This window comes from Urocampus carinirostris, chromosome 10 (assembly GCF_059441175.1).
Source record: "Urocampus carinirostris isolate Australia breed hairy pipefish chromosome 10, RoL_Ucar_1.0, whole genome shotgun sequence".
In the NCBI taxonomy this organism is placed as follows: Eukaryota; Metazoa; Chordata; class Actinopteri; order Syngnathiformes; family Syngnathidae; genus Urocampus; species Urocampus carinirostris.
Window position 1 is genome coordinate 36,067,613 of NC_142358.1, and position 26,927 is coordinate 36,094,539.

Genomic DNA, 26,927 nt, shown 5'->3' on the forward strand with positions numbered 1-26,927 from the left:
ATTTATATAGCGCTTTTCAAGTTAATGACTTCCCAAAGCGCTTTACAATGTGCTTCACATTTCCCAATAGCGGCCGTGCAGCCATGTAAGGCGCTAACCTGCTTATTGGGGGTATTGGGGGTTCAGTGTCTTACCCAAGGACATTTCGACATGTAACACGGACAAGCCGGGATTCGAACTGGGATCCCTTGATCCCAAGACGAGGGCTCTACCTCCTTAGTTACTGTCGCCCCAAAGCAGACTTTTAGTAATATTTTTGTATTTTTTTGAGGTATTCACATTGTATTTTTTGTCATATTTCTTCAGTATTTTTGTAATATTACTGTAGTTGTGTTTTGGTAGTAATTCTGGGGTAATATTTCTGTAGTATTTTTATTAATTGTATTTTCTGGGTATTTCTATACAACTTTTTAGCAAAATATTTGATATTTAGTTTTGTGGTTCTTTTGAAGTTTTGAAGCTCCAAATTAGTTCTTCTTGGCTCTTTGGGGCTCCCTAGTCGTCGTGGGCCCCTGAGCAGCCGCTCAGTTTGCTTATGCCTTGGGCCAGCTATAACAAGAGCGTAAGCGTTATGCCAGACTGTGCTTGACGACCGTATTTGAAATTAAATGCAAGAAAGACAAAGAGCAATACTTTCTTTTAAATTCTTTGCAGTTGACCACTGAATGTACATCATGAAATGCACATATAATTTTGTTTTGTTTACAGTTCAACTGCTGCTAATGAGTCTTTTCTTGGTTCACAGATATAAAACATCTTTATTTTATTTTGATTTATTATTTATGAGCCTGTCCCTGAAAAACAGAGTTTTATACATGGATGTATGTCTCTACTGGGTGAGCACTGCAACTAATTGGTTTTACTGCAGTATTTTCAACAAATGATGTAATTTTCATTGTCCCCATTTTTTTGGGGTTTAAAACATTTTCCAAATAACAAAATCAACTTCATGCTAATTTTAAGGAAGACTGAATAATTATCCGATTATTTGACTAATTGTTTTGATAGTCTGTGACTAATTGACAATTAAAATAGTCGATAGTGTCATGATTACCGATGTGATGCACTTAAGCCCGCTCCTCCAACTGCCTCGGACTCTGATTGGCTCCCTGTCCCTATTTAAACCCGCTCCTTTCTGTCACCTGTTGTCAGTCTGTCTGCAAACCTCAGTTTACTCTAGGCAAGCCTTTTTTGAGCCTGACTCCCACCTGTTTTTGCTCCCGTCTCTTCCCCGGCTTCGACCCGTTTTTTGATCCTGACCACATCTACTCTCCTCTCCTGGCTTTCGACTCGTTTCCGACCACGTTTTTGCTCTCCTGTCCTGGCTACTGACTCGTTTTGCCGTTCCCGACACCGCCATCGCTCGCCACGGAGGTGCTACTTCCGCGTTCGGAGTGACCGGCGATCACTGGATCGTGGGTGCAACCCTTTCCTATCTCACAACAAAATGTTAATTAACAATATATACGATATGACAAAACACATGTATAATATAACATGTTAAACTACATCAATAAACACGTTCGAAAAAAAATATGGTGTAAGATTATTTTGTATTTTGTAAGGGAAAATACGACCGTTTGTAAGGGCATGGAGCCCTGGAGCTTGACAGTTATGCTAATTCAGACAGGAGCTGAAGGCCTAGGTGTGAAATTTCTCCACCGACGGGTGTATACAGTAATTTGTAAAAGGGCTACTTTTGGGTAGACAGTAATCTGGGGTTAACGCAATTAAAGTAGCTAGCAATTCACCTATTTTTTTTTCAGGAACACGCCTAACACAATTGACGAGAGATCCCGACGACACAACGGAATGGATTCGATGTTGCGTTTTTATGCTAATCGATAGCGAGCGCGGAAAAAGGAAGAGCGGCCGGCGGGAGATTGAGTCAACAGGCGACAAGCTATTTACATAAGTGACGCGTCGAAGGAAACATGAAGCTCGGCTGTCACGGTGCAGACAGGGAAATTTGCAGCCAAGGGGAAGTCTTTATCCATCAAGGACATCGAAGGCCTTTTTATTAGCTTAAACGGGAGCAAAAACGGGACGAGATGAAAGTGCATGGAAGCAGACAAAATCTTCGTTTTATAACATTTTGGGATAAGAACGGAATTGTCTTTTATCGCACAAATATAACCATCCATCCATCCATTATCTGCACCGCTTATCCTCAGTAGGGTCGCGGGGGTGCTGGAGCCCATTCCAGCTGTCTTCGGGCAGTGGGCAGGGGACACCCTGAACTGCTTGCCAGCCAATCTCAGGACACACAGGGACAGACAATTCGCTCGCTCTTTCACACCTAGGGATAATTTGGACCAGACAATTAATCTGACATGCATGTTTTTGGAGTTTGGGAGGAAACCGGAGTGCCCGGGGGAAGCCCACGCAAGCATGGGGAGAACATGCAAACCCCGCACAGGAAGGTTGGTAGCTGGATTTGAACCCATGACCTCGGAACTGTACCGCACACGCGCTAACCACCGTGCAGCCGTAAAAATGTATCTTATAGCATATTTGTATTGTCAACAAGTCTATTTAAATATACAGCCATGTTTTCACTTTATAGTGTTGAATAAGATATTTTTTTCGTTTTGTTTTTTTTGCGTGGAGTTATAATTTGTCTCTAAAATACCTGTCTGCTATTGGTCGATGTTATATGAACTATGTGTCAATAAGGCCAGGCTCGTGTGTGTCACGGTTGCCATGGTGCCCAATTGGCCCCGCCTGTGTGGCGCCAGCTGCAGCTTGTCAACAGATTGGCTCTCTGTCAGTATTTAAACTCTGTACAGTTCTGTATCTCGCAACCGACTAAATAAGCCCCCCAAAATGTTAATATTATGCGACAAAATATATCAGGAAAAAAAAGAAATGGTTATCTTGTGAAAGAATTTTAAGAACAAATGACATTTGTAGGCCGTACAACCTTTCAATAGTCTCATCTCATCTCATCTCATTAGCTACACCGCTTATCCTCAGTAGGGTCGCAGGGGTGCTGGAGCCCATCCCAGCAATCATCGGGCAGTGGGCAGGGGACACTCTGAACTGGTTGCCAGCCAATCGCAGGGCACACGGGGACAGACAACTCACTCGCTCATTCACACCTAGGGACAATTTAGACCGGCCAATTCACCTGAAATGCATGTTTTTGGAATGTGGGAGGAAACCGGAGTGCCCGGAGGAAACCCACGCAAGCACGGGGAGAACATACAAACTCCGCACAGGAAGTCTGGAGCTGGATTTGAACCCACGCAGGAGGTTCCCAAGACACATAGTGCCGCACATGCGCTAACCACTGCGCCGCCGTGCTGGCACCTTTCAATAGTACATGAGTCAATTCATTCAAAAGGGAAAAATCATTTTGCATTGCCGGAAACTCAAAATGTAACTTGATGTCAAGTTTTGGACATGTTTGATAATGAATTATCTTGCCACACTTGGGATTATGGTTGCTCACTGTTGTTTCAAGCGTTGCTCACCGACTTTGTGTGAACGCTCAGACCCTTGGAAAATTAGAGGGAACATTGGTCGTGGTCGAGATCAAAACAGGTCTTAATTCGGGACGGGAGAGCAGACGTGGTCTAGCTCAAAACAGATCGACCCGTTTTCATCTGCTTTCCCGTCCTGGCTTAAGACCCGTTTCTGTCCCCCGACCATGTTCTGCTCTCCTGTCCCTGACACCGCCACTAACCCTAAACACAACCCTAACCCGCCATCCTGTTTCCGTTTCAGCCCGACAGCTAAGTTTTGTATTTCAAATCCGCAATAATTCCAAATGTATTTTTAGCTTCTTAAATCGACTAACAAGATCGTAGAAAGCGCGAATAATCATTTGTGAACATGCTAATTTCCCCTTTGTTGGAATCCATCTCAACTTGCCACAAAGACCAGCACATTTTTCAAATCGGCTTATTAGACCGTGCAGATATGGTAACAATATGCATACAGAGACTGCAATAATCATAAAAAAAAACAGCAGTGTGCACGCCGCTAAATTAATTAGGTGTCAGACTTATCTCCGGAGCCCTCAGCAGGGATCTGGACTGTCCAGAAAAAAGCACCTGCATAATTGTGATCTTACCCAGACATTCGCGATTTCCCGAACGTCGATCTACGATCGGGACGCGAGACGAGGCGAGGATTAAAACCGCTACGGTCTTCATTAGCTGTGACGGGTTTCTGGATTCAGATGGTTTCCCTAATGGCCTTACTGTGAAATGAAATATGGCGACCCAGAAAAAACACATATGGATTCCTGCTTGTTTATTTATGTTCGCGTTGTTTACATTTAGTACAGCTACAAGCATACGATTTATGTTTATCCGGAGATTTGTTTTGTTTTGACGATTGAATACCTGCAAAGAAGAGTGCTTAGAATGCCAGGGTTGAGTTATTTTAACTATATTATTTGTCAGGGTTGCCATGGCGCCCAATTGCGGCTCGTTGACAGATTGGCTTCCCTTCTATTTAAGCTCAGTACTCTCACTCACCCTTTGTGTATAGACGTGGTCAGGAGCAAAACAGGTCGTAGCCAGAGACAGACGGGAGCAAAAAACCGGGTCATTAGTCGGGGCAGGAGAGCAAAAACGTGGTTGGGGTTGGAAGCGAGTCGTAAGCCAGAATAGGAGAAAAGACATGGTCGGGGACAAAAAGAGGTCAAAAGCCGGGACAGGAGAATAAACGTGGTCAGGAGCAAAACAGGTCATAGCCAGAGAAAGAAGGGAACAAAAAAACGGGTCAGTAGCCGGGGCAGGAGAGCAAAAACGTGGTTGGGGTCGGAAGCGAGTCATAAGCCAGAATAGGAGAAAAGATGTGGTCGGGGACAAAAAGAGGTCAAAAGCCGGGACAGGAGAATAGACGTGGTCAGGAGCAAAACAGGTCGTAGCCGGAGACAGACGGGAGCAAAAAAACGGGTCATTAGTCGGGGCAGGAGAGCAAAAACATGGATGGGGTTGGAAGCAAGTCGTAAGCCAGAATAGGAGCAAAGATGTGGTCGTTGACAAAAAGAGGTCAAAAGCCGGGACAGGAGAATAGACGTGGTCAGGAACAAAACAGGTCATAGCCAGAGACAGACGGGAACAAAAAAACGGGTCAGTAGCCATGGCAGGAAAGCAAAAACGTGGAATTGTTTTATTTTGACTATCGAATACCTGCAAAGAAGATTGCTTAGAATAACAGGGTTGAGTTATTTTAACTATATTATTTGTCAGGGTTCCCATGGCGCCCAATTGCGGCTCGTTGACAGATTGGCTTCCCTTCTATTTAAGCTCAGTACTCTCACTCACCCTTTGTGTATAGACGTGGTCAGGAGCAAAACAGGTCGTAGCCAGAGACAGACGGGAGCAAAAAACCGTGTCATTAGTCGGGGCAGGAGAGCAAAAACGTGGATGGGGTCGGAAGCAAGTCGTAAGCCAGAATAGGAGAAAAGATGTGGTCGGGGACAAAAAGAGGTCACAGGGGTTGGAAGCAAGTCGTAAGCCAGAATAGGAGAAAAGATGTGGTCAGGAGAATAGACGTGGTCAGGAACAAAACAGGTTATAGCCAGAGACAGACGGGAACAAAAAAACGGGTCAGTAGCCGGGGCAGGAGAGCAAAAACGTGGAATTGTTTTATTTTGACTATTGAATACCTGCAAAGAAGATTGCTTAGAATGCCAGGGTTGAGTTATTTTAACTATATTATTTGTCAGGGTTGCCATGGCGCCCAATTGCAGCTCGTTGACAGATTGGCTTACCTTCTATTTAAGCTCAGTACTCTCACTCACCCTTTGTCAGTCCGTCAACGAACCTCTGCACCCGCAAGACGTGGGTTTAGACTCTGGCCGGTCTCCCATTTGTGTATCCTGTCCGGTATCGATCCCGTCTGTTTCGTCCTGTTTTGATTTCGGTCTCCGGTCACTATGTCATGATTACTGATTCAGGGCACCTTTGACTGCCCAATTGGCGCCAACAGCCCTGAGAGCTGATTGGCTAAGAGACTCCTTTTGAACCCCCGGCTTTCAAGAGAACGCCGTCAGATCGTTGCGAACCGATGCTCCCAGCTAGGCAAGCTCACACTTTCAGACATTTTTCCTGCACTGTTTTCCTCTACCTAATACCCATTGCCGCCCGTTTCCGGACCCGATTTTGCCCTGTTCTGCCATCCCGACATCCGACCTGTTTTGCCCCGCTACCTGCCTGACACCTGTTGCCGACCTCGTTTCTGAACTCGATACCGCCTTTGCTCTCCCGTACCGGCTAGCGACTCGTATTCCTGCAAATCTATGATTATCCTCGCTCGACACGGAAGAGCCACTTCTGCGTTTGCAGCCACCTGTTACTCTTGTCCGTCAACCATCGGATCGTGGAAGCAAGCTCTACTCTCCCTCTTTATTAATAAAACTGAGTAAACGAACGCTATTGGGTCCTGTGTCTGTTTCAGGTCTGTGACAATACCTGTCTCCAGTCTCCTATATCTGTTATCAATCCTTTCAATCCCGCTCTGTCCGGTTTCGACATCATCAGTCGGGTTTTAGCTTGTGTAACTGATATCGATCCAGACTTCTGTCTTTCTTCTTTTGGCCAGAAATCGCCGACTCACTGGCGTTTTGGGTTAATGTGCATGACTGCCCCATTTCTCGTATAACAAAAGATTGTGTGAGAAACGTCACGCATTTGGGTTCTCCTCCTGTTCCGGTTCATGACATTATTGTTCAAAATCTCTCTCTCACTCACTCACTCACTCACTCACTCACTCACACTTCCTCCCTTTTTCTCTCACTCTCTCACTCACTCTCACTTACTCACTCACTCTTCCTTCTTTTTTCTTTCACTCTTTATCTCTCTCTTTTTCACTCTATCCATCTCTCTTTTTCTCTTTATTTGTTCCCCTTTGTCTCTTTCTCTCTCTGTGTCTTTTTACCTTCTTTTGCTCTCTCTTCCTTTTTTCCTTTACTCTGTCTTTTCTCTCTTTCTCTCTCTCCCTATTTCTTTCACCCTTCTCTCTTTCTCTTCTTCTCCTTTCTCTCCTCCTCTTTTCTATCCTTTTCTCTTTCTCTTGTTCTAATTCTCTTTGGATTTCTTTCTTTCTTTCTATCTTTCTTTCCCCCTCACTCACTATTTCTCTTTTATCTCTTGTTTATCACAATATCTCTCTCTCTCTCTCTCTCTCACTTTCTGTCTTTCTTTGTCCCACCCTCTCTCATTTTTTCTCCCTCTTTCTCTTATTTCTTTCTCTCTCTTCTTCTTTCTCTCTAATCCACTAGTCCAGCCTCCGAGAGAACGTTTGTTCTATCGTGTGGCCCTCGAGTTAAAATGAGTTTGACACCCCTGCAGTTACTAACTCGGTTACTTTTTGGAAGAAGCAGCGAGTAACTGTAACTAATTACTTTTTACAAGTAACGTGCCCACTACTCATGACAGTAAAGACTATTCTATTCCATCAATACTGGATTTTTTTTGCTTAATTTCCACTGATGCACTTTTACCGTTTTCGATCGAGTGCTAGCATTTAAAGACGGGAGATAACAACTGGTCTCGACACAAGTTGCATCCATTTGTAATCCCTCATCACGGAACATCTGGACGCAAGGCCTTTTAGAGCAACTTTTGGGTTTTTCATTTGTCCTACTTTGCTGTAATCCTCCCACGCCATGTGACCGTCTCGCTTAAGCGACAAAACACTTTGGAGAAGAAGCGACTGCCTCCTTATTGTCTCATTACTGTGTGGGATTTTTTATGTATTTATTTATTCAACGCTTTGGAGGACCACAGTTAAAGAGGAGAATAAATCGAAGAGCAAAAAAAATGGTTTTTGTCACAACCAGGACAAAAAGAGGTCAAAAGCCGGTACAGGCGAATAGACGTGGTCAGGAGCAAAACAGGTCGTAGCCAGAGACAGACGGGAGCAAAAAAACGGGTCATTAGCCGGGGCAGGAGAGCAGAAACGTGGTTGGGGTCGGAAGCGAGTCGTAAGCCAGAATAGGAGAAAAGACGTGGTCGGGGACAAAAAGAGGTCAAAGCTGGTACAGGAGAATAGACGTGGTCAGGAGCAAAACAGGTCGTAGCCGGAGACAGACGGGAGCAAAAAAACAGGACAGGTGGGAGTCAGGGTCGAAAAAGCTTGACTAGTATTCACTGAGGTTCGCAGATGGACTGACAAAAGGGGACAAACAGGACTGGGTACAAATACTGATCGGGAGCCAATCAGAACCCGCGGCAGTTGGCGCTAAAAGAGCGGGCACAGCTGAGTCACATGAGTAATCATGACAAGGAGAATAAATCTGAGAGCAACAAGAATGTTTTTGTCACAATCAGAACGGAAACAGGACCCAGTTGCGTTACGTTTCTTACAAGTTTTATAGGAGGAAAGAGAAAGGGCTGCGTAGACGTGGTCCGGGACAAAAAGAGTTCGTAAGCCGGGACGGGAAAACAGATGTGGTCAGGAGCAAAACAGATCGTAGCCGGAGACAGACGGGAGCAAAAAACGGGACAGGTGTCATGATTGCTGATTCAGGACAACTGCGAATGCCCCGTAGGCACCAACAGCCTAGTCGCTGATTGGTTCCCTGGCTCCTTTTAAATACCCTGCTTCCAAGAGGAAGCTGTCAGACCGTCCTGCAAACCTATGCTTTCAGCTAGGCAAGCTCTGTACCTTCCGACAATCTCCTGCCCTGTTTTCACCTGCCTGATACCTGTTGCCGACCTATTTCTGGACCCGTTTCTGCCCTGCTCTTCCGTCCCAGCCATCGACCTGCTTTGCCCTGTTTCCCGCCTGATACCTCTTGCCAACCTCTTTTCTGGACTCGTTACCGCCCTTGCTCCTACATCCCGGCTATCGACCAGTTTTCCCGCTGCCTACGACTAACCTCGTTTGACACGGAAGTGCCACTTCCGCGTTCCTGCCATCAGCCACCCATGTCCGACGATCATCGGATCTTGGAAGCAAGCACTGTTCTCTTTCTCAATAAAATTGACTAAAAATGAACGCTATTGGGTCCTGTCTCCGGAGTCAGGGTCAAAAAGGCTTGCCTAGTATTCACTGAGGTTCGCAGACGGACTGACAACAGGGGATTGAGGGGACCGGGTTCAAATAGTGACAGGGAGCCAATCAGAACCCGCGGCAGTTGGCACAGCTGAGTCACATCAGTAATCATGACAGTTTTAACAGAGGGAGGAGAATGGAAAATTAAAAATACAGACGCCAAATCTCACGTGTCTATGGAATGTGTTTTGGATTTAATCAAAAGACAAAAAATATTTTATTATATTGCGATTTCAGCACGAGTCCCACGCTGCTTCCCTGCCACTCTTTTGTCTTTTTTTGGGAGCCGGCAAAGCTTTGACGATGGAGCTACAAACGGAAACAGAAAGCTTGATTTGTCTCTCTGTCGTAACTGCTCAGTAAAATATTTTTATTGGTGTTGAGAGCAGCCTTAAAATATACAGTATACAGTGGTACTTACAAAATATTGACTCTAGTTTCAGGATACAAAGTCTAAAATTCAGTACAGTATGCGCTGCCATTCGCCGTTTCTATAGTTATACCTGTTAACTCGGTGCATACGTGTGAATGGCATGCTCTTCGTGTCGCCTACCCGCTCTGTAAACGGTCTACAAAGAGCTATTATTCACAATGGAACCCACGTAAGGTGGACAAGGAGGAAGGTACCGGTAAATCTCATCTCATCTCATCTCATTAGCTGCACCGCTTATCCTCAGTAGGGTCGCAGGGGTGCTGGAGCCCATCCCAGCTATCTTCGGGCAGTGGGCAGAGGACACCCTCAACTGGTTGCCAGCCAATCGCAGGGCACACAGGGACAGACAACTCACTCGCTCAGTCACACCTAGGGACAATTTGGACCGGCCAATTCACCTGAAATGCATGCTTTTGGAATGTGGGAGGAAACCGGAGTGCCCGGAGGAAGAACACGGGGAGAACATGCAAACTCCGCACAGTAAGGCCAGTAGCTGGATTTGAACCCACGCAGGAGGTTCCAATGACTTGAACTGTGCCGCACATGCGCTAACCACTGCGCTGCCGTGCTGCCCGGTACCGGTAAATGAATATCTTTATTATTTCCTTTGTTCCTTGTTTTTTTTTTACATTATGTGGAAACAATTGGAATATATGGATTAGATTCAATGCAAAAATCATGCACTATTGTAGTATTATATGAAGGTTTTTGTCACAGTTGCCATGGCGCCCAATTGGCCCCCCGCTGTGTGGGGCCAGCTTCTGTCACCGAACTGGCCCTGCCCGTGGGCACCAGCTGAAGCTCAATGACAGATTGGCTCCCTGTCAGTATTTAAACGCTGTCCTGACAGTCGCCTTTTGTCGGTCCGTCTGTGAATCTCCGTTTTTACACAGCAAGGCCTTTTTGCCTGTTCTGTGTTTTGCTCTTGTTTTTCTCCCGCTACGATCTGTTTGATTTCGACTTTTTCCGTTCCCGACACCGCCATCGCTTGTCCGTGGCTGAGCAACCTACTCCCTGCGACCAACGGTCTCCGGGTCGAGTGTGTGCTCCTTGCTCTTTTTCCCAACAAAACTGTGAGTAACGTTAAGCGAGTGGGTCCCGTCTCCGTTTCTGGTCTCTGACAGTTTTTTGGTTTTGCTGGTCTTTTTTAAGTGAGTTTGGTCTACTATGGTTACTATGGTTAGTGGTTCATGGGATAAAAACCAGCTACCAGCCTTCCTGTGCAGGGTTTGCATGTTCTCCCCATGCTTGCATGGGTTTCCTCTAGGCACTCCGGTTTCCACCCACGATACAAAAACATGCATGTCAGGTTAATTGGCCGGTCTAAATTGTCCATAGGTTTGAATGAATGAGCGAATTGTCTGTCCCTGTGTGCCCTGCGATTGGCTGGGAACCAGTTCAGGGTGTCCCTGGCCCACTGCCCAAAGATAGCTTGGAAGGGCTCCAGCATTCCTGCGACCCTACTGAGGATAAGTCGTGCAGATAATGGACGGACTGTGATAATGTGGATAATATGTTTTAAGATTGTATTTACAATATAAAACCGATCCTATTGTGTTTAGGGCTGCAACAACGAATCGGTATGATTGATTAAAATCGATTATTAAAAGCGTTAATGGATGGGTACAGATGGGTGGATATTATATCTCTGGTTCAAACTGAATAATCCTTTTATTAAATTGATTTGAGAGGAGGACATTTTTTCAGGATTTACGTCGCAGGTTGTAATTAGGGTAGGATGGTGGCTCCAAAAGTCGGACCAAATGAAAACTACGACATTAGCAAACAGAGGGAGTTATATTGTATATGTGTTTCGTTATACCATATATATTGTTAATGAACATTTTGTTGTGAGATACTGAGTTGCTCGACATGGATGAGGTTTATTATAAAAAAAAATCTAAAGTTAAGTAGCTTGTACGTTTACCGTAGATGGAAAAATTATTATCATTGAGTCGAATTTTCTTATTCAAGGAAAGGAAAGAAAAAATTCTCAGAAATATAATTAAGTAGAATAGTACTGAAGAATTCTTGTGCCGGCGTGATGAGGGTGCCTATGGTGGAAGAAGAGCCGGAGCTAGCTAAGCGGCTAGCGGTGTTATAAGTCTTCGGTACCGTCTGTAATCATGGTAAATGTGAACTCACTACCAAATAAGACCAACGAGTGCTGGTGGAGAACATGGAAGCGCACAGGGAGCGCAGTTGCACCCCGGACGCTAACGTGTAGCCACTCGGAGCTACCCGGAGCTATTCCGGCTTCAGCGCCGCTATACAGAGACACGAAAGCCTACGGGAATCGGAGACGAGGCGGACTCGCTAACACGAGGTGGTGTATCCCTGGACACAAAGAAAAAGATTTCCATCTGCCGCAGGGATGTCAAACTTTTGGACTGGTGTGTGACGTCATCCACTCCGCTACAAGCACCCCTAGGGCATCATGTTAATCTGTTAATAAACAACAGGGTAGACTGCTGGAAGTGTGAATTTCCCTACGGGGATGAATAAAGTATCTATCTATCTATCTATCTATCTATCTATCTATCTATCTATCTATCTATCTATCTATCTATCTATCTATCTATCTATCTATCTATCTATCTATCTATCTATCTATCTATCTATCTATCTATCTAGTACATTTTCTTATTCAAATTGTTAATTCATTATCTGCATTAAATTATTGATGGTAATATACTGATTAAAGGGATCACCACAAACCTGTCTTTTTTCATTTTCTAATTTTCTTCCTTTTTTTCTTAACTTCTTTATACAACATCTGTTGGAATTATATACATATATTTATCCTACAGTTGACATTAATATGTTATAAGTGTTCTCAGCCCTTTTTGTATAGTTTTCAGCCGTAAGCTGTTCTTCAAGGCCATGAGTTGTTTTTTGTTTCCGTCTGTTTCACATTCCAGTGGGTGCACCCTGACCTGTGCATGCCATAACTCAAGTTGTTTTTCACCAAGAACCTTAATATTAGAAGGGAGGGTTCAGAGACTTCTTCAGAGCGAGGAGGAGATTTGTAACAGCCTGGTCTCCGCCGCTCTCATTATAATGATTAATAAAATAACCAATTCTCAATGACCGATTCTCTATGTCTTCTTTTATTTCAGAGCGTTTTATTAAAAATGTTGGGGACTTAAACCTAACAACATCATCATTCATAATATAATGCATCAAAGCAAATGAGTTGAGCCGAAGAAGCCGGTTCTCTAAAAGGAGGACTTCCTTTCACTACATCAAACTGCTCGTTTCGTTCGCAACGAAAAAAACGATACAGAGATAGAGGCTACCGCGTCGAACTCGTTTGACTCGATTGATTTGCCGTTTCGTGATAGTCGGTCTATACAGGATGGTACCCATCATTGACAAATTTGCATTTTCTTGTACGTCGTACACGTCTTAAAATGCATAATGAACGTAGTTTGTACGGCAAAAACGTACAGCTTGACAGGTATGGAGACTCCATCCAGCAAGTGAGGAGCTTTGACTTTGCTAACGAAACGTCAATCTCGCTCAAGTCTGTCAGCGGGCCGCAAAGTCGTCCGCTGAGCCTCTGGGCTAAGAGTGCGACAGATGTACGGCTATTCATTAGCGCTTTAAGGACGTGTACGAGAGTGTTGCCGCCACCTGTTGTGGTCTCGTGCGAGACCACCGGCTTAAAACCGGCCTCTCATTAACGCTCTCCCGCAGACTCCTGTCCTGCTACAGCTAATTGGGTCACTTTTTAGGCCACAGTCAGCGCAAACAACTTCCTAGGGGGAGGAACGAGGGGAGGGGTTTTGGGACTACCACCGCCATGCTGGTTTAGCATATGTCACTCTGCTTGCTAGGGGAAGTTAGATTAGATGCAAGCAAGCATGCTAATACTCTCTGGTGGCCGCCTGCAGAGGGGAGGGAGCCTATAACAGCACTTTTATACGTGATACAGACCAGAAACAGACACAGGACCAATGTTCCCTGTAATTTTCCAGGGGTCTGAGCGTTCACACAAAGTCGGTGAGCAACGCTTGAAACAACAGTGAGCAACCATAATCCCAAGTGTGGCAAGATAATTCATTATCAAACATGTCCAAAACTTGACATCAAGTTCCGGCAATGCAAAATGATTTTTCTCTTTTGAATGAATTGACTTATGTACTATTGCAAAGGTTGTACGACCTACAAACGTCGTTTGTTCTTACAATTCATTCACAAGATATACATTTCATTTTATTTTCTGATATATTTTGTCGCATAATATTAACATTTCTGGGGGCTTATTTAGTCGGTAGTAAGATACAGAACTGTACTTAATAAAACATTTTAGTGGAAGTAGAATGTTGGCAACAAGATTCACTTGATGTAATGAAATTATTTGAATGCAACACAAACTTTTTCTTCTTTTTTCCGTGTTTTTTTCTCCAAACTTGACCCCGCCCTTGCTCTCCCGTCCCAGTTAACAACATGTGTTTCCTGCAAATCTTCAACCATCCTCGTTCGACACGGAAGTGCCCCTTACGCGTCTCCTGGTACTAGTCAAGCTTTTTCGACCCTGACTCCCACGTTTTTTTGCTCCCGTCTGTTTCTGGCTACGACCTGTTTTGCTCCTGACCACGTCTATTCTCCTGTCCCGGCTTTTGACCACTTTTTGTCCCCGACCACGTCTTTTCTCCTATTCTGGCTTACGAGTTTTTAAAAATTCCTTTAAAATTTTTTTATTTTTTCCGAGCTGTTACTTTTTTCTTTTTGTTCCCTGTTTACTTTTTTCCTACATTTCTTTTCTTTTTCCTGGCTTTTTTCAAATGTTTCCTTCTTTTTTCTCTTCCTTTTGTTTCTTTTTTTCTCAGCTTTTCACTACTTTTTCATGTTGGTATTTTTTTCTTTTTTGTTCTATTCCCCCCTTCTTTTAAGTCATTTTGTGCATACTTTTACATAATATTTGGTCATGTTGGGATTAAAGAAGCAAAAACAACCCGAAGAGCCGTTTAGGACCCGAAAGAGCCGGTTCCTTTTAGTGAGCCGAGCCGAAGAAGCCGGTTCTCGACCAACTCTACTAACTTTACTCAACTTCGTTCTACTCTGACTCGACTTCAAAATACCGCATTTAGAACACAACGTCAGGGGAACCCGTGTATTTTTACCTTCGCCATGTATTTTTACCTTCATGCACTGTAACTTTGACTTAAGTCGCTTCTTAATTAGTAATTTTGAGCCCTCATTTTTGTGCGCCGGCTAGATTTTCTTGTGCGCAGATAATGTGCGAGCATTGCGCAATTGCGCACGCATGCAGCTTAGAGGGAACACTGCACAGGACCCAATAGCACTTGTTTACTCAGTTTTTATTAACAAAGAGGGAGAGTAGGGCTTGCTTCCACGATCCGATGATTGACGGATAAGGGTAGCAGGTAGCAGGAAACGCGTAAGGGGCACTTCTGTGTCGAACGAGGATGGTCGAAGATTGGCAGGAAACACAAGTCGTTAACCGGGACGGGAGAGCAAGGGCGGTGTCAAGTTCGGAACCAAGGTTGGCAACTGGTGTCAGGCATGTAGCGGGGCAAAACAGGTCGGATTTCGGGAAGGCAGAACGGGAAAGAGTCAGGTCCAGAAACGGGGTAACAGGCAGAGAAAAACAGGGCAGGAACAGAGTCTGAACGTGAGAGCTTGCCAAGCTGGGAGCAACGGTTCGCATAACGATCTGACAGGGATCTCTGGAAAGCCGGGGGTTTAAAAAGAGTCCATTAGCCAATCAGCTTTCAGGGCTGTTGGCGCCAATTGAGCGGTCACAGGTGCTCTGAATCGGCAATTATGACAATACGCTTCAAATCACTGGGCTAAAAATAACCCAAATTGGGTTGAAAATATATCAAAAGGATCAATTTCATCCAAAACAAAGTGATCGAAATGTGTACTTCAAAATATTCCACGTTTTATTATCCCTGATAACAGATCGCTGTGAGCAGGGGGCGGCTGATGGTATTTTCCTTGGGCCTTGCCAGTCTTTTTGCTGTTCAGTTCACTAAAAATTGACCTGCGCTCATGCAGCCGCACTCCATTATCCCTAATTACATATTGTTGCAAGTAGGGCATGAAAATCTACACTTCTGTCGAGCCCGGTGACTCTTTTTTTTCCCGTTACTGTATTTACACCTAAAATGAACTGTACTTGTGTGGCCACGATCCATTATCCCCATCCCCATAGTGCTGCGAGCAGGGACCAGCAGAAGTCCCTTTTGTTTGGAGGCCATTGGATCTTCCCTGCCTAAAATTAAATGCGTGGTTATGGCAACAACCATTATCCCCAGTTGACTTGTATTAAGAACAGGGGATGGCAGAGTGGATTTTTTTTTCCATTTGGGCCACTGAAGTATGCCATTGTGAACAAGCTGAAATCAACGTCAATGTTTTGGCCACGATCCTCTGTTATCCCCAGTTGGCTATTGGTGAGAGCTGAGACCAAGAGAGTAAATTTGTGTCATGCGTGTTGGCTCTTTTTTCGTTCTTTTCTGGCTAAAATGAACAGAACCTATTCGGCCAGTTCCATTATCCACAGTCGACTATTGCTGCGAGTGGGGGAAAGCAGGGCACATAGATTGTTTTTTATGTTGTTACTTTACTTTTCTTTCTTAATGCATTCCCTAATGATATTCAAAATATCACTACTATATTCTTTTATTTAATATAGGTATTTGTAACTTTTTTCTCTCATATAGATAAAAATATACATATATATACTCACAGAGGGCAGCACGGCAGCGCAGTGGTTAGCGCATGTGCGGCACAGTTCATGTCTTGGGAACCTCCTGCGTGGGTTCAAATCCAGCTCCAGACTTCCTGTGCGGAGTTTGTATGTTCTCCCCGTGCTTGCGTGGGTTCCCTCCGGGCACTCCGGTTTCCTCCCACATTCCAAAAACATGCATTTCAGGTGAATTGGCCGGTCCGAATGGTCCCTAGGTGTGAATGAGCGAGCGAGTTGTCTGCGATTGTGTGCCCTGCGATTGGCTGGCAACTAGTTCAGGGTGTCCCCTGCCCATTGCCCGGATATGGCTGGCATGGGCTCCAGCCCCCCCGTGACCCTAATGAGGATAAGCGGTACGGCTAATGAGATGAGATGAGACAAAAAGACCTTGTCTCCATTAAAATCGAATAACAAATCATTTGGTCATTTTTGTTTTAAAACATTTCACATAATTTAGCTAATGTGAATTATGATTTTCTTATCCAACTTAAAAAAAAGAAACACTAGAATAATTTTTTTGGGGGCTTATTTTAAATATTAATTCTGTTATTTTCTAGAAAAACACGAGAAAAACGTAAAAAAATTGTAATATCCCAAATCACAGTCTATTATTAACCAAAAATGATATGCTGTATCGCTGGCAACCAGTTCAGGGTGTCCCCTGCCCACTGCCTGATGATTGCTGGGATGGGCTCCAGCACCCCCGCGACCCTACTGAGGATAAGCGTTGCAGCTAATGAGATGAGATGAGAATATGCTTGTAAGTCAAAACTTTTTACTGCTATTTATGGCAACATTATAATGTATCCTAAAAAACAAACACCATAAAACTAGTGGTAGGAATTATTTTTAAATATTTGCGATGGACAGTGTATGGGAATGATTTTTATAGAATAAAATGGTGCCTTGCCTTAAAGAAAGTTGAGGAAAAACTGCCGTATGAGCAAAAAAGTTAAACATTAAAAAGTGACCATGTTTTTTTTTTATAACAGTGGCAAAATGCAACTAACTACTTTCCCACATTTTCTTCCCTCCATGTTTCCATTATCTCATCTGATTAGCTGCACCGCTTATCCTCAGTAGGGTCGCGGGGGTGCTGGAGCCCATCCCAGCAATCATCGGGCAGTGGGCAGGGGACACCCTAAACTGGTTGCCAGCCAATCGCAGGGCACACGGGGACAGACAACTCATTCGCTCATCATTCACACCCAGGGACAATTTGGACCGGCCAATTCACCTGACATGCATGTTTTTGGAATGTGGGAGGAAACCGGAGTGCCCGAAGGAAACCCACGCAAGCACGGGGAGAACATACAAACTCCGCACAGGAAGTCTAGAGCTGGAGTTGAACCCACGCAGGAGGTTCCTAAGACATGAACTGTGCCGCACAAGCGCTAACCACTGCGCCGCCGTGCTGCCCTGTTTCCATTATATTCTTTAAAATAACAAGGAAAAAAACATGCCATTATCTCTACTCAACCAGGTAGGGCAACTGGAAACCGATTCTCATTTGCGATGCAGACCCCGTGGCAGGCGGCACATTAAAACAAACGTTTTCAAATCCGACCGCCACACAACAAAACGTGCAAAAAAAAACAAAAGAAAGTGAATCCGTGCGAATAGTGGTGGGCTGCATTTTCCGAGGGCGGGCGGACGCCAGATGCAGATGAGCCCGGTCATGCGGAACCCAGTCATGAAGCCAAAAACACCAGATAAGACTCCAACCTCTGCGGTTTTTCGACCTTGCTAATCTTTTCTGCAGCATCCCTAATCAAACCGCCCGCTAATCCGTTTCCGGGACCCGTCGGCGGTTCTGCCGGGGCCCCTGAGCCGCATTGGCACAATTAGGCGGAGGGAAAACAATGGTCCGCGTCCCGGGTCGGCGGCGAAGAATAATGTCTCTTCCCCTGTTGCCGTATTGGAAAAGAAAATCCGCAGTCTTGCTCGCACGGTCGAATCTCAAATGATGCAATTAGAGAGGAAGTCCGCCACACTTCGGCAACAATCCATGCGATTTGTTCCAACATGGTGAAGCTAAATAAAAAAGGATGTTTGTGTTTGTGTAACGGTGAAATATGCAGCAGCGGGACGCCCGACTGTTGCAACAGAGTCAAAGGCAATAGAAATTTCCTTCCACTCGAGTGTTGATAACTTAGAAATTGTTGGGTTTGGAAAATAGTTCACATTTGTTCATCTCTCTGTGACCCAATGCTAAATCTATTGCATCCTGGTCATCCTGGAAGGGGGTTTATATTGTGGAAAGTCATTTGGAGGTTACGTGACTGACAGGACTTTGGCCAGGTCAGGACGTCTCCAACTATTTGCTTAACTGATAAGAATTTGTCTGAGTCGGGGAGACTCGAATCAAGCGCCCGACTTGAGAAAAACAACATGTCAGCGTTGACCGAACACCGTATAAATCCCACTCTCTGCCTGGACAATTTCGGAACACGACTGAATGTTCGGTTGGAATAAACAACATGTTCCCTTCTCATTTTGACTCTCTCTGCTCTCTTGTGTATGTTTTGGGGCTGGGCCGATGTACGTCCTGCTCCGAAAATTACCACTTTTGAGGCCACCTTCTCAAGATTTCTTATTTTCCCTGTGCTGAGGTTTTGAGTTTTTCCTTGCCCTCATGTCGGTTTTAGATCAGGGCATCGTGTCATTGTAACCTGTGCAGTCCTTTGAGACATCTTGTGATTAAGGGCTATACAAATAAACTCGACTTGACTCTAAAATAGAGAGTTATTGGCGGTTGAGGGTTGATGGATCCCCCATCCGCATGGGTTGCCGGGGCATTAATGAGGATGCAACTCTGGACAGCGATCTCCATTGTTGATGATCCTTGGCCTGTTCTTGGGTCATGACAAATTTGGCACCAGTCCATTCCTTACTCTTGTCAGCCCAGTTCTTTTTCGTTCTTCCTCTTCTCCTGCCCCCTCGGACTGTGCCCTGGGAATTTTTTTGGGTAGGACTGATGATCTTGTGATGTTGCTGTTGTGGATATTTTGGACTATTGTACAGGCTCTATGTTTCATTGCTGTCAGGGACTTGTTTGGAATAGTTTACAGGTTTGAGGCCCTGTTGCTGTCATGCACTTTCTGAACAAATATCAACCTATTACCTATTGTTTTCTTTTATTGATGTTCACTATCTGTTGTGTACTGTTACCCAATGCTAAATCTATTGCACCCTGGAAGGATTACCACTTGTAAGGCAGTTTCTCAAAGATTCTTATTTTCCTCATGCTAATGTTTTGAGTTTCTCCTTGCCCGCATGTTGGTTTAAGATCGGGGGATTGTGTCATTGTAATAGATAGATAGATAGATAGATAGATAGATAGATAGATAGATAGATAGATAGATAAAAGGGAAAAAGGGATACTGTATAATAGTGCAAAAGACTTCTAGAGCAAAACAAGCCAGTGGCAGATCATATAATGTACAAAATATATGTATGTGTGTTAGTAATAATAAGTTGTTTCAGCAAAAAATGTTCCACATGCCGTACAGTTGTCATGATTGCCGATTGAGCGCACCTGCGACTGCTTAATTGGCGCCAAGAGCCTGGACAGCTGATTGGCTGGTGCACTCTTTTTAAACCCCCGGCTTCCAAGAGGAAGCCGTCAGATCGTTATGCGAACTGTTGCCACCAGCTCAGTAAGCCTTTACGTCCGACTCTGTTCCTGCCCTGTTTTTCTCTGCCTGATCTTTGTTGCCAACCTGTTTCCGGACCTGACTTTGCCCCGTTCTGCCTGCCTGTTACCTGATCTGTTTTGCCCAGTTACCTGCCTGCCTCCTGTTGCTGACCTAATTTCCGAACTTGACACCGCCTTTGCTCTCCAGTCCCGGCCATCGACTTGTAATTCCCGCCTGTCTCCGATCCTCCTCGCTAGACACGGAAGTGCCACTTCCGCATCGCCCGCTCTCCTTGACCGTCAGCCTTTGAATCTTTGAAGCAAGCCCTGCTCTCCCTCTTAATGAATAAAAACTGAGAAAACGAGCGCTATTGGGTCTTGTGTCCGTTTCTGGTTTGTGACAACAGTTCCATTAAATGTATTGCCAAATTGATGGGTTGTTTTCAATCAGGCACAGAACGGGCAGTGTTCTTGACTTCATAAAAAGAACACTGCACTTTCAAAATGGTGACTCTCATTAACACAACATGTGAGGCAAGCTCCGAAACAGACAGCCATTGTAGTGAACAGCGATCGATTATCTGCAATCTGCTTGGAATTAGGCGATTGTGGCCTTTTGTTTGTTTTTCACCGCGTGTGTCGATATTTGTATAAGGTTGTGCAGCTAGCACCCTGTCAGCTACCAGCCTACCTGTGCAGGGTTTGCATGTGCTCCCTGTGCTTTCCTCACTTTTTGCAGGTTGAAGAATTTGGGATCAACTTTAAATAAAGCCTGTATTGAATTTAATGCTTTGTATTTATAGTCTTTTATTCTTAATAGTAATGAGAGAAAATTCAGGATCACTCTTTGCATAACGATTTGTAATGAAAAGGACTTACTAGCAACCTCCAGGGATGCATTCCGGCTGACGGCCTCCCCCAGGTAGTTCCTAGCCACACAGGTGTAGACGCCCTCATCCGGTTTGCTCCTTCTGCCGTGGACGATGCGAAGGAAGAAGAGGGAACCACTCGGCAGTAGCATTCGGTGCGATCGAGGATCGTCCTTGTCCGTCTCCACCCGTTCGCCGTCTTTGTACCATTCCACGGAAGGAGGGGGGCGACCCTCCGCTTTGCAGTTGAGGGTGGCCGGCTCCCCCTTGGAGACGATCAAGTCCGACGGGTCCTCCACGATGCGGGGGGCGCTGTCTTCCAAGCGCACTCGAGACCCTGAGGGATGCAAAAGATGGCGGTTGACATTTTCAATAATGAAGCATGATTATTTGAGCCGTTTCTTAGAGCTGTCATGATTGCCGATTGAGCCCACCCGCGACGGCTTAATTGGCGCCAACAGCTCGGACAGCTGATTGGCTGTTGCTCTCTTTTTAAACCCCGGCTTGCAAGAGGAAGCTGTCAGATCGTTATGCGAATTGTTGCCTTCAGCTCAGTAAGCCTTTTTGTCCGACTCCGTTCCTGCCCTGTTTTTTTCTGCCTGATCTTTGTTGCCAACCTGTTTCCAGACCTGACTTCGCCCAGTTCTGCCTGCCTGTTACCTGACCTGTTTTGCCCCGTTACCTGCCTGCCTCCTGCAATCGACCTCGCTTACGAACTCGACACCGCCTTTGATCTCTAGTCCTGGCCGACTTGCTATTCCCGCCTGTCTCCGATCCTCCTCGCCAGACACGGAAGTAACACTTCCGCACCGCTCGCTCCTTTCGTCCGTCAGCCATCGGATCGTGGAAACAAGCCTTACTCTCCCTCTTTATCAATAAAAACTGAGAAAACAAGCGCTATTGGGTCCCTTCTCTGTTCCTGGTTCGTGACAAGAGCTAAACAGCAAAGACTTAAACATGTCAACAAGAACGGTATGACAAGATATAACAGGCAAATGGCCCGGTGTTACCGAGCATTCTACTTGCGCAACCATTTCATCAATAAAGGTGTTGGTTTTGATAGAAGATTGGATTGAGCTGCTAGGAGTGGTCGGTAGTCGAGAGCTGCAGTAACCAATTTGGCCGCCAGGGGGCGTTAGATACTCTTCAAAAGCAGACCCCACGAAAGCAGATGTTTATCGATTTTGTTGGTATTTATTGGGGCTGTCTTGCACAAAACCTAGCTAAAGGCACTTGTTGAGAGTTAAGCTGTTTCGGAGTTTATCAATCACTTACACACACACATACATGCACAAAAATTAGTATTTAAAAAGTAGTTTGGACGGACGGACGGACGGACGGACGGACGGGCGGACGGACGGACGGACGGACGGACGGACAGACAGACAGACAGACAGACAGACAGATGGATTAAGATTTCGACTGCAAATTATTTGCAAAGATTTTTTTGTTTGTTTGTTGAAGAACAGACTAAATTAGGCAGAATAACATATAATATAAATATGACAGGTCATCGACTAAACAATTTTACTAAGTATTGTCTATCTTCAATTTACTCGAAAAAATATTGTATCGTTAAGTCTCTGTAGTTGGATTCTTCCTTGTTCCTTTGACGCGAAAGCTACATGCGATGGAACTCCCTGTGTCATTGTTCCACTGGATCAGAGACTCACTCACCAAGGGGCCACAGGAGATGAACATAGGGAAGACAACATCATCCCCTCTGGTACTCAGAAGAGACCACAGGGGTTTGTGCTCAGTCCAGCCCCTTTCACCCTATATACTCATGATTGTGCTGCCATCCATCTCACCAATACAGTCATGAAATACGCAGACCACAATGAGACCCAATACGGAGAGGAAATACCCAACCTCTCGGAGAGGTTTTCAGCAAACAACCCACTCTCGAACACTGAGAAGACTAAATGGTCATCATGGACTTGAGCAGGTCCAGAAAAACCAAAGACCCTCCTTCTGGATAGCAACGTGCTGGAGCACGTGGACAACATCAAGTGCCTGGGCCTCCACATCACATCAGACCTCTCCTGGTCTACCAACACTTGCCGCCTGGTGAAAAACCCCCTCATCATTTTCAAGATTTTCCCTTATAATTGCTTAAACCAAAAACCACATCAATATTTACTAAATCCTCCTTTTGCTGAAATAACAGCCTCTAAACGCTTCCCATAGCTTCCAATGAGGGTCTGAAATTCTAGTTGAAGGTACAGTAATTTTGAGAATTCTTCTTTACAAAATATCTCCACTTCAGTCAGGTTTGAGGGTTTCCGAGCATGGACAGCCCACTTTAAATCACACCACAGATTTTCAATAATATTCAGGTCTGGGGACTGAGATGGTCATTCTAGAAAATTGTACTTGTTCCTCTGCATGAATGCCTTAGTAGAATTTGAGCAGTGTTTGCGGTTGGTCTTTTCAGCTGGTACAAAATGCCGCAGCGAGGCTTTTAAATAGGACAAAAAAGTACGATCACATAACACCGATTTTGGCTAACCTGCATTGGCTCCCAGTTAGCCTTAGATGTGATTTCAAGGTTCTCTTAGTATTATACAAAATCATACATGGACTTGCTGCCTCTTATCTTCCAGATCTGATTTCCCCCTATGTCCCGGTCCGAAGCCTACGATCTGAGAGTGCCGGTCTTCTGGTGATCCCAAGAGCAAAGAAGTGTTCTGCTGGTTCGAGAGCGTTCTCCATCCGGGCACCGGTGCTGTGGAATGCTCTTCCCCCTGAGATCCGATCTGCAACCTCAGTGGAAATGTTTAAATCTAAGCTTAAAACTCACTTCTACACCATAGCATATGAATAACCTACTCTTCTCGTCGGCTGAAAAATAGTCTGTGTAATATAGTGTAATAATCTGTGAAGCCCTTTGAGACTCTTCGTGATTTAGGGCTATACAAATAAAAATGACTTGACTTGACTTGACTTGTCTTGTTGAAGTATCCAGCCCTTGTCACTGATTCGAGAACATTGTTCGCAAGAATCTGCTGATACTGACTGGAATGTATGCGACCTTCAACTTTAACAAGATTGCCAGTACCCGCACTGGCCACACAGACCCACACCATGATGGAACAGCTATCAAATTTTACTGTGGGTAGCAAGTGTTTGTATTGGAATGCTGTGTTCTTCTTGAGCCATGCATACTGCCCCTTGTTATGTCCAAATAACTCAATTTTAGTTTCATCAGTCCACAGCACCTTATTCCCAAATCAGCTGGCCTGTCCAAATGTGCTTTAGCATACCTCAAGCGATTCTGTTTGTGGCATGTGCGCATAAAAGGCTTCCTTCTGCCGCATTACAGCATCTCCTTGTGCAAAGGGCGCTGAATAGTTGAACGATGCGCAGTGACATCATCTGTAGCAAGATCATGTTGTAGGTCTTTGGAGTTGGTCTGTAGGTTGAGTTTGACTGTTCTCACCATCCTTCGCCTCTGCTTATCTGAGATTTTTCTTGGCCTGCCACTCTAGGCCGTAACTAGAATTGTACCTGTAGAATTCCATTTCCTCACTATGTTCCTCGCAGTGGAAACTGACAGCTGAAATCTCTGAGCTAGCTTTTTGTATCCTTCCTCTAAACCATGATGTTGATCAATCTTTGTTTTCAGGTCATTTGACAGTTGTTGCTCCCATGTTGCCACTCTTCAGAGAAGATGCAAAGAGGAGAACAACTTGCAACTGGCCGCCTTAAATACCCTTTCTCATGATTGGCTTTACCTGTGTATGTAGGTCAAGGGTCAATGAGCCTACCAAAGAAATGTTGTGTTCCAATAATTAGTGCTAAAGGTACTCAAATCCATAAAACAGCAAGGGTGCCTAAATTTATGCACCTGCCTACTTTTGTTTAAGTAATTATTGCACACCTTCTGTAAATCCTATTACCGTAAATTCCGGACTATAGAGCGCACCTGATTATAAGCCGCACCCACCACATTTTAAGAGGATGACCGCTTTTGTACTTACACAAGCCGCACCTGTATATAAGCCGCATGCGCCCACATTAAAATATGTAACACAATCACAAAATTAACCCAAACCCTAATTTGAGTCCGGTGATTTCGACTTATTATAAAGTACACAGTTCAAAAACCACAATAGGCCAAATGAATGAAAAATGATACCGGTACTTATGATTTGATCCAGACCTGCAGAGTCCAGGTCCCGTTAAAAGTAATCCAAAGAAAAAAAGTGTATATTTCCAATGGTAAGGGTGGGAAAAATATATATGCACTATTGTCTGCCGTGTCCACAAACACTCACCTTTACCAGTCCCCACTTCCCGTCATCCCCCGCGTCTGTTACGCCCCTTCTTTTTAATTGGTCAGTACAAGACTTATCAGAATAAGTGTCCAAAATAAATACAAATAAATACATTACAAAAATATACAGTTGCAAATACATATTATACATGGTTACACATATTTACAAAGAAAGACGGTACACCGAGAGAGTTTTCAAAGCTTTAATAATAATATTATAACTTTCATCCCAAACCGTGCCTGTGATGGGTAGCAAAACGCTACTAGCAACACGCTCGCAAAACAGTTAACGGGTCTATTAAAAAAAACATACTGTACATGTAGAAATCACGGTATACCGTTCTTATCTTATTCCCTTTGTCTGCTATACGATATATTTATCTGAAACTGCTGATCAAAACAACCAATGATGATCAGGGGTGCGCAAACCTTTGCACATGACTGTATTTATATACGGTTTTGCAAATAACATTTCGGTGGCGTTTTATGTTAATCACAATAAAGACATTTTTGAATCTTGAATCCCTCGATAGCAACATCTAGTGGATAAAAAAAAACAAAACACTTTTAACTTTCCCATAGGACATAATAGCATCAGTGTATAGTTTGAATCTTTTCTTTTTCTTCAGGCTCGAAGCAGCGTTGCTATCATGCACTTTCTGAACAAATTTTTACCAATTATGTTTTATTTATTCATGTTGACTTTTTTGTGTCTTGCTAAATCTATTGCTAACTGATCATCCTGGAAGGGACATTACCATTTGTGAGGCCCTTTCTCAAGGTTTCTTATTTTTCTCATGCTGAGGTTTTTGAGTTTTTCCTTGCCTGCATGTCGGTTTGAGATCAGGGGATGTTGTCATGGTAACCAATGCTGCCCTTTGAGACATTTTGTGATTAAGGGCTATACGTATTAATGTGACTTTACTTGATTTCAAGCAAAGAAGAAACTTTGATACCAACTTGTAGAATTTATGGAATGTTTTTCTATTTAATGAGTAACTGCAACATGAGTTTTATTTTTTGAGGTTTTTAAAATTGCGATACTAACCTATTTTGGTGTTTTTGTTTTATTTTGACATTCTTCAACCCCCAAAAACCTGCAAAATCAAGTACTTGAACAAAAAGGCACCTAGACAAAAATTAATGCATATTTAATCGCAACTATAAAACCCAAATCGGTCCGCCTCTTGTGAATCCCAGAGGACAAGTCCTGCACTCAGGACAGAACCGTCCATTTAATATTTCATTTATTATGTCTCCGGTCAGTTTTTGGGGCCCGATCCGAATATCGAGAGAACGGGAGGTGAGCTATACAGACGGAGACAACTCTATCTCTTCCCGGGAGATCCATTACCCGCTTTTCCTCGGCTCAGAAGAAAAAAGAGAACGTTGGATTTACGCTAAGCTTTTAGAGGCGGACTCGGCGTCCCTAACAACGTGTTACTCTTAGCTATGAATAATTCACATTTCTGCTTTTAAGGTTGATCCTGACGAACAGATGGCCTCCTCTCGCCGAATTAACACAACAGGAACGGAAAGGAAATGAAATGGTCACTGGTATTATTTCCATCGCATAATCTGGATTCTGGACTAAGAGAATAAGAAATCCATTACGACTGCAGAGGAGCAGTTTGGAGTCACCTAATGACACACAGGCCAGTGTTACATTAGACTTAAATCACAAGTTTTCGTCCTGTTTATTATCGTTCTCGTCTAGTTTCTCCCATACGAACTTCTGCCCCACAAGACATGGGTTCTGACTCGATCCTGTTTTCCTGTGATGTCTCCAGTCCAGTATTGTTACCGTTTATTGTTGTCCTGTTTAATTTCGGGTTCCAGTTTAGTTTCAGTTTTTGTTTTTGTCCTGTTTATTATTTTCTCCAGTTTTTGTTCTCGTCTAGTTTCTCCCATACAAACTTCTGCCCCACAAGACGTGGGTTCTGACTCGATCCTGTTTTCCTGCGATG

General features: G+C 44.3%; 1 protein-coding gene across 3 annotated transcripts in view; it reads right to left on the bottom strand.

Annotated features, from left to right (window-relative positions):
* The window catches only part of LOC148358841 (roundabout homolog 2), a 199,556-nt gene that overhangs the window by 125,989 nt on the left and 46,640 nt on the right, over positions 1-26,927 (bottom strand). For all 3 annotated transcript variants that reach the window (XM_088345220.1, XM_088345219.1, XM_088345218.1), the window contains exon 2: positions 20,692-21,018. In XM_088345220.1, the coding sequence (XP_088201346.1) occupies positions 20,692-21,018 (327 nt within the window). The remainder of the gene's footprint in view (positions 1-20,691; positions 21,019-26,927) is intronic.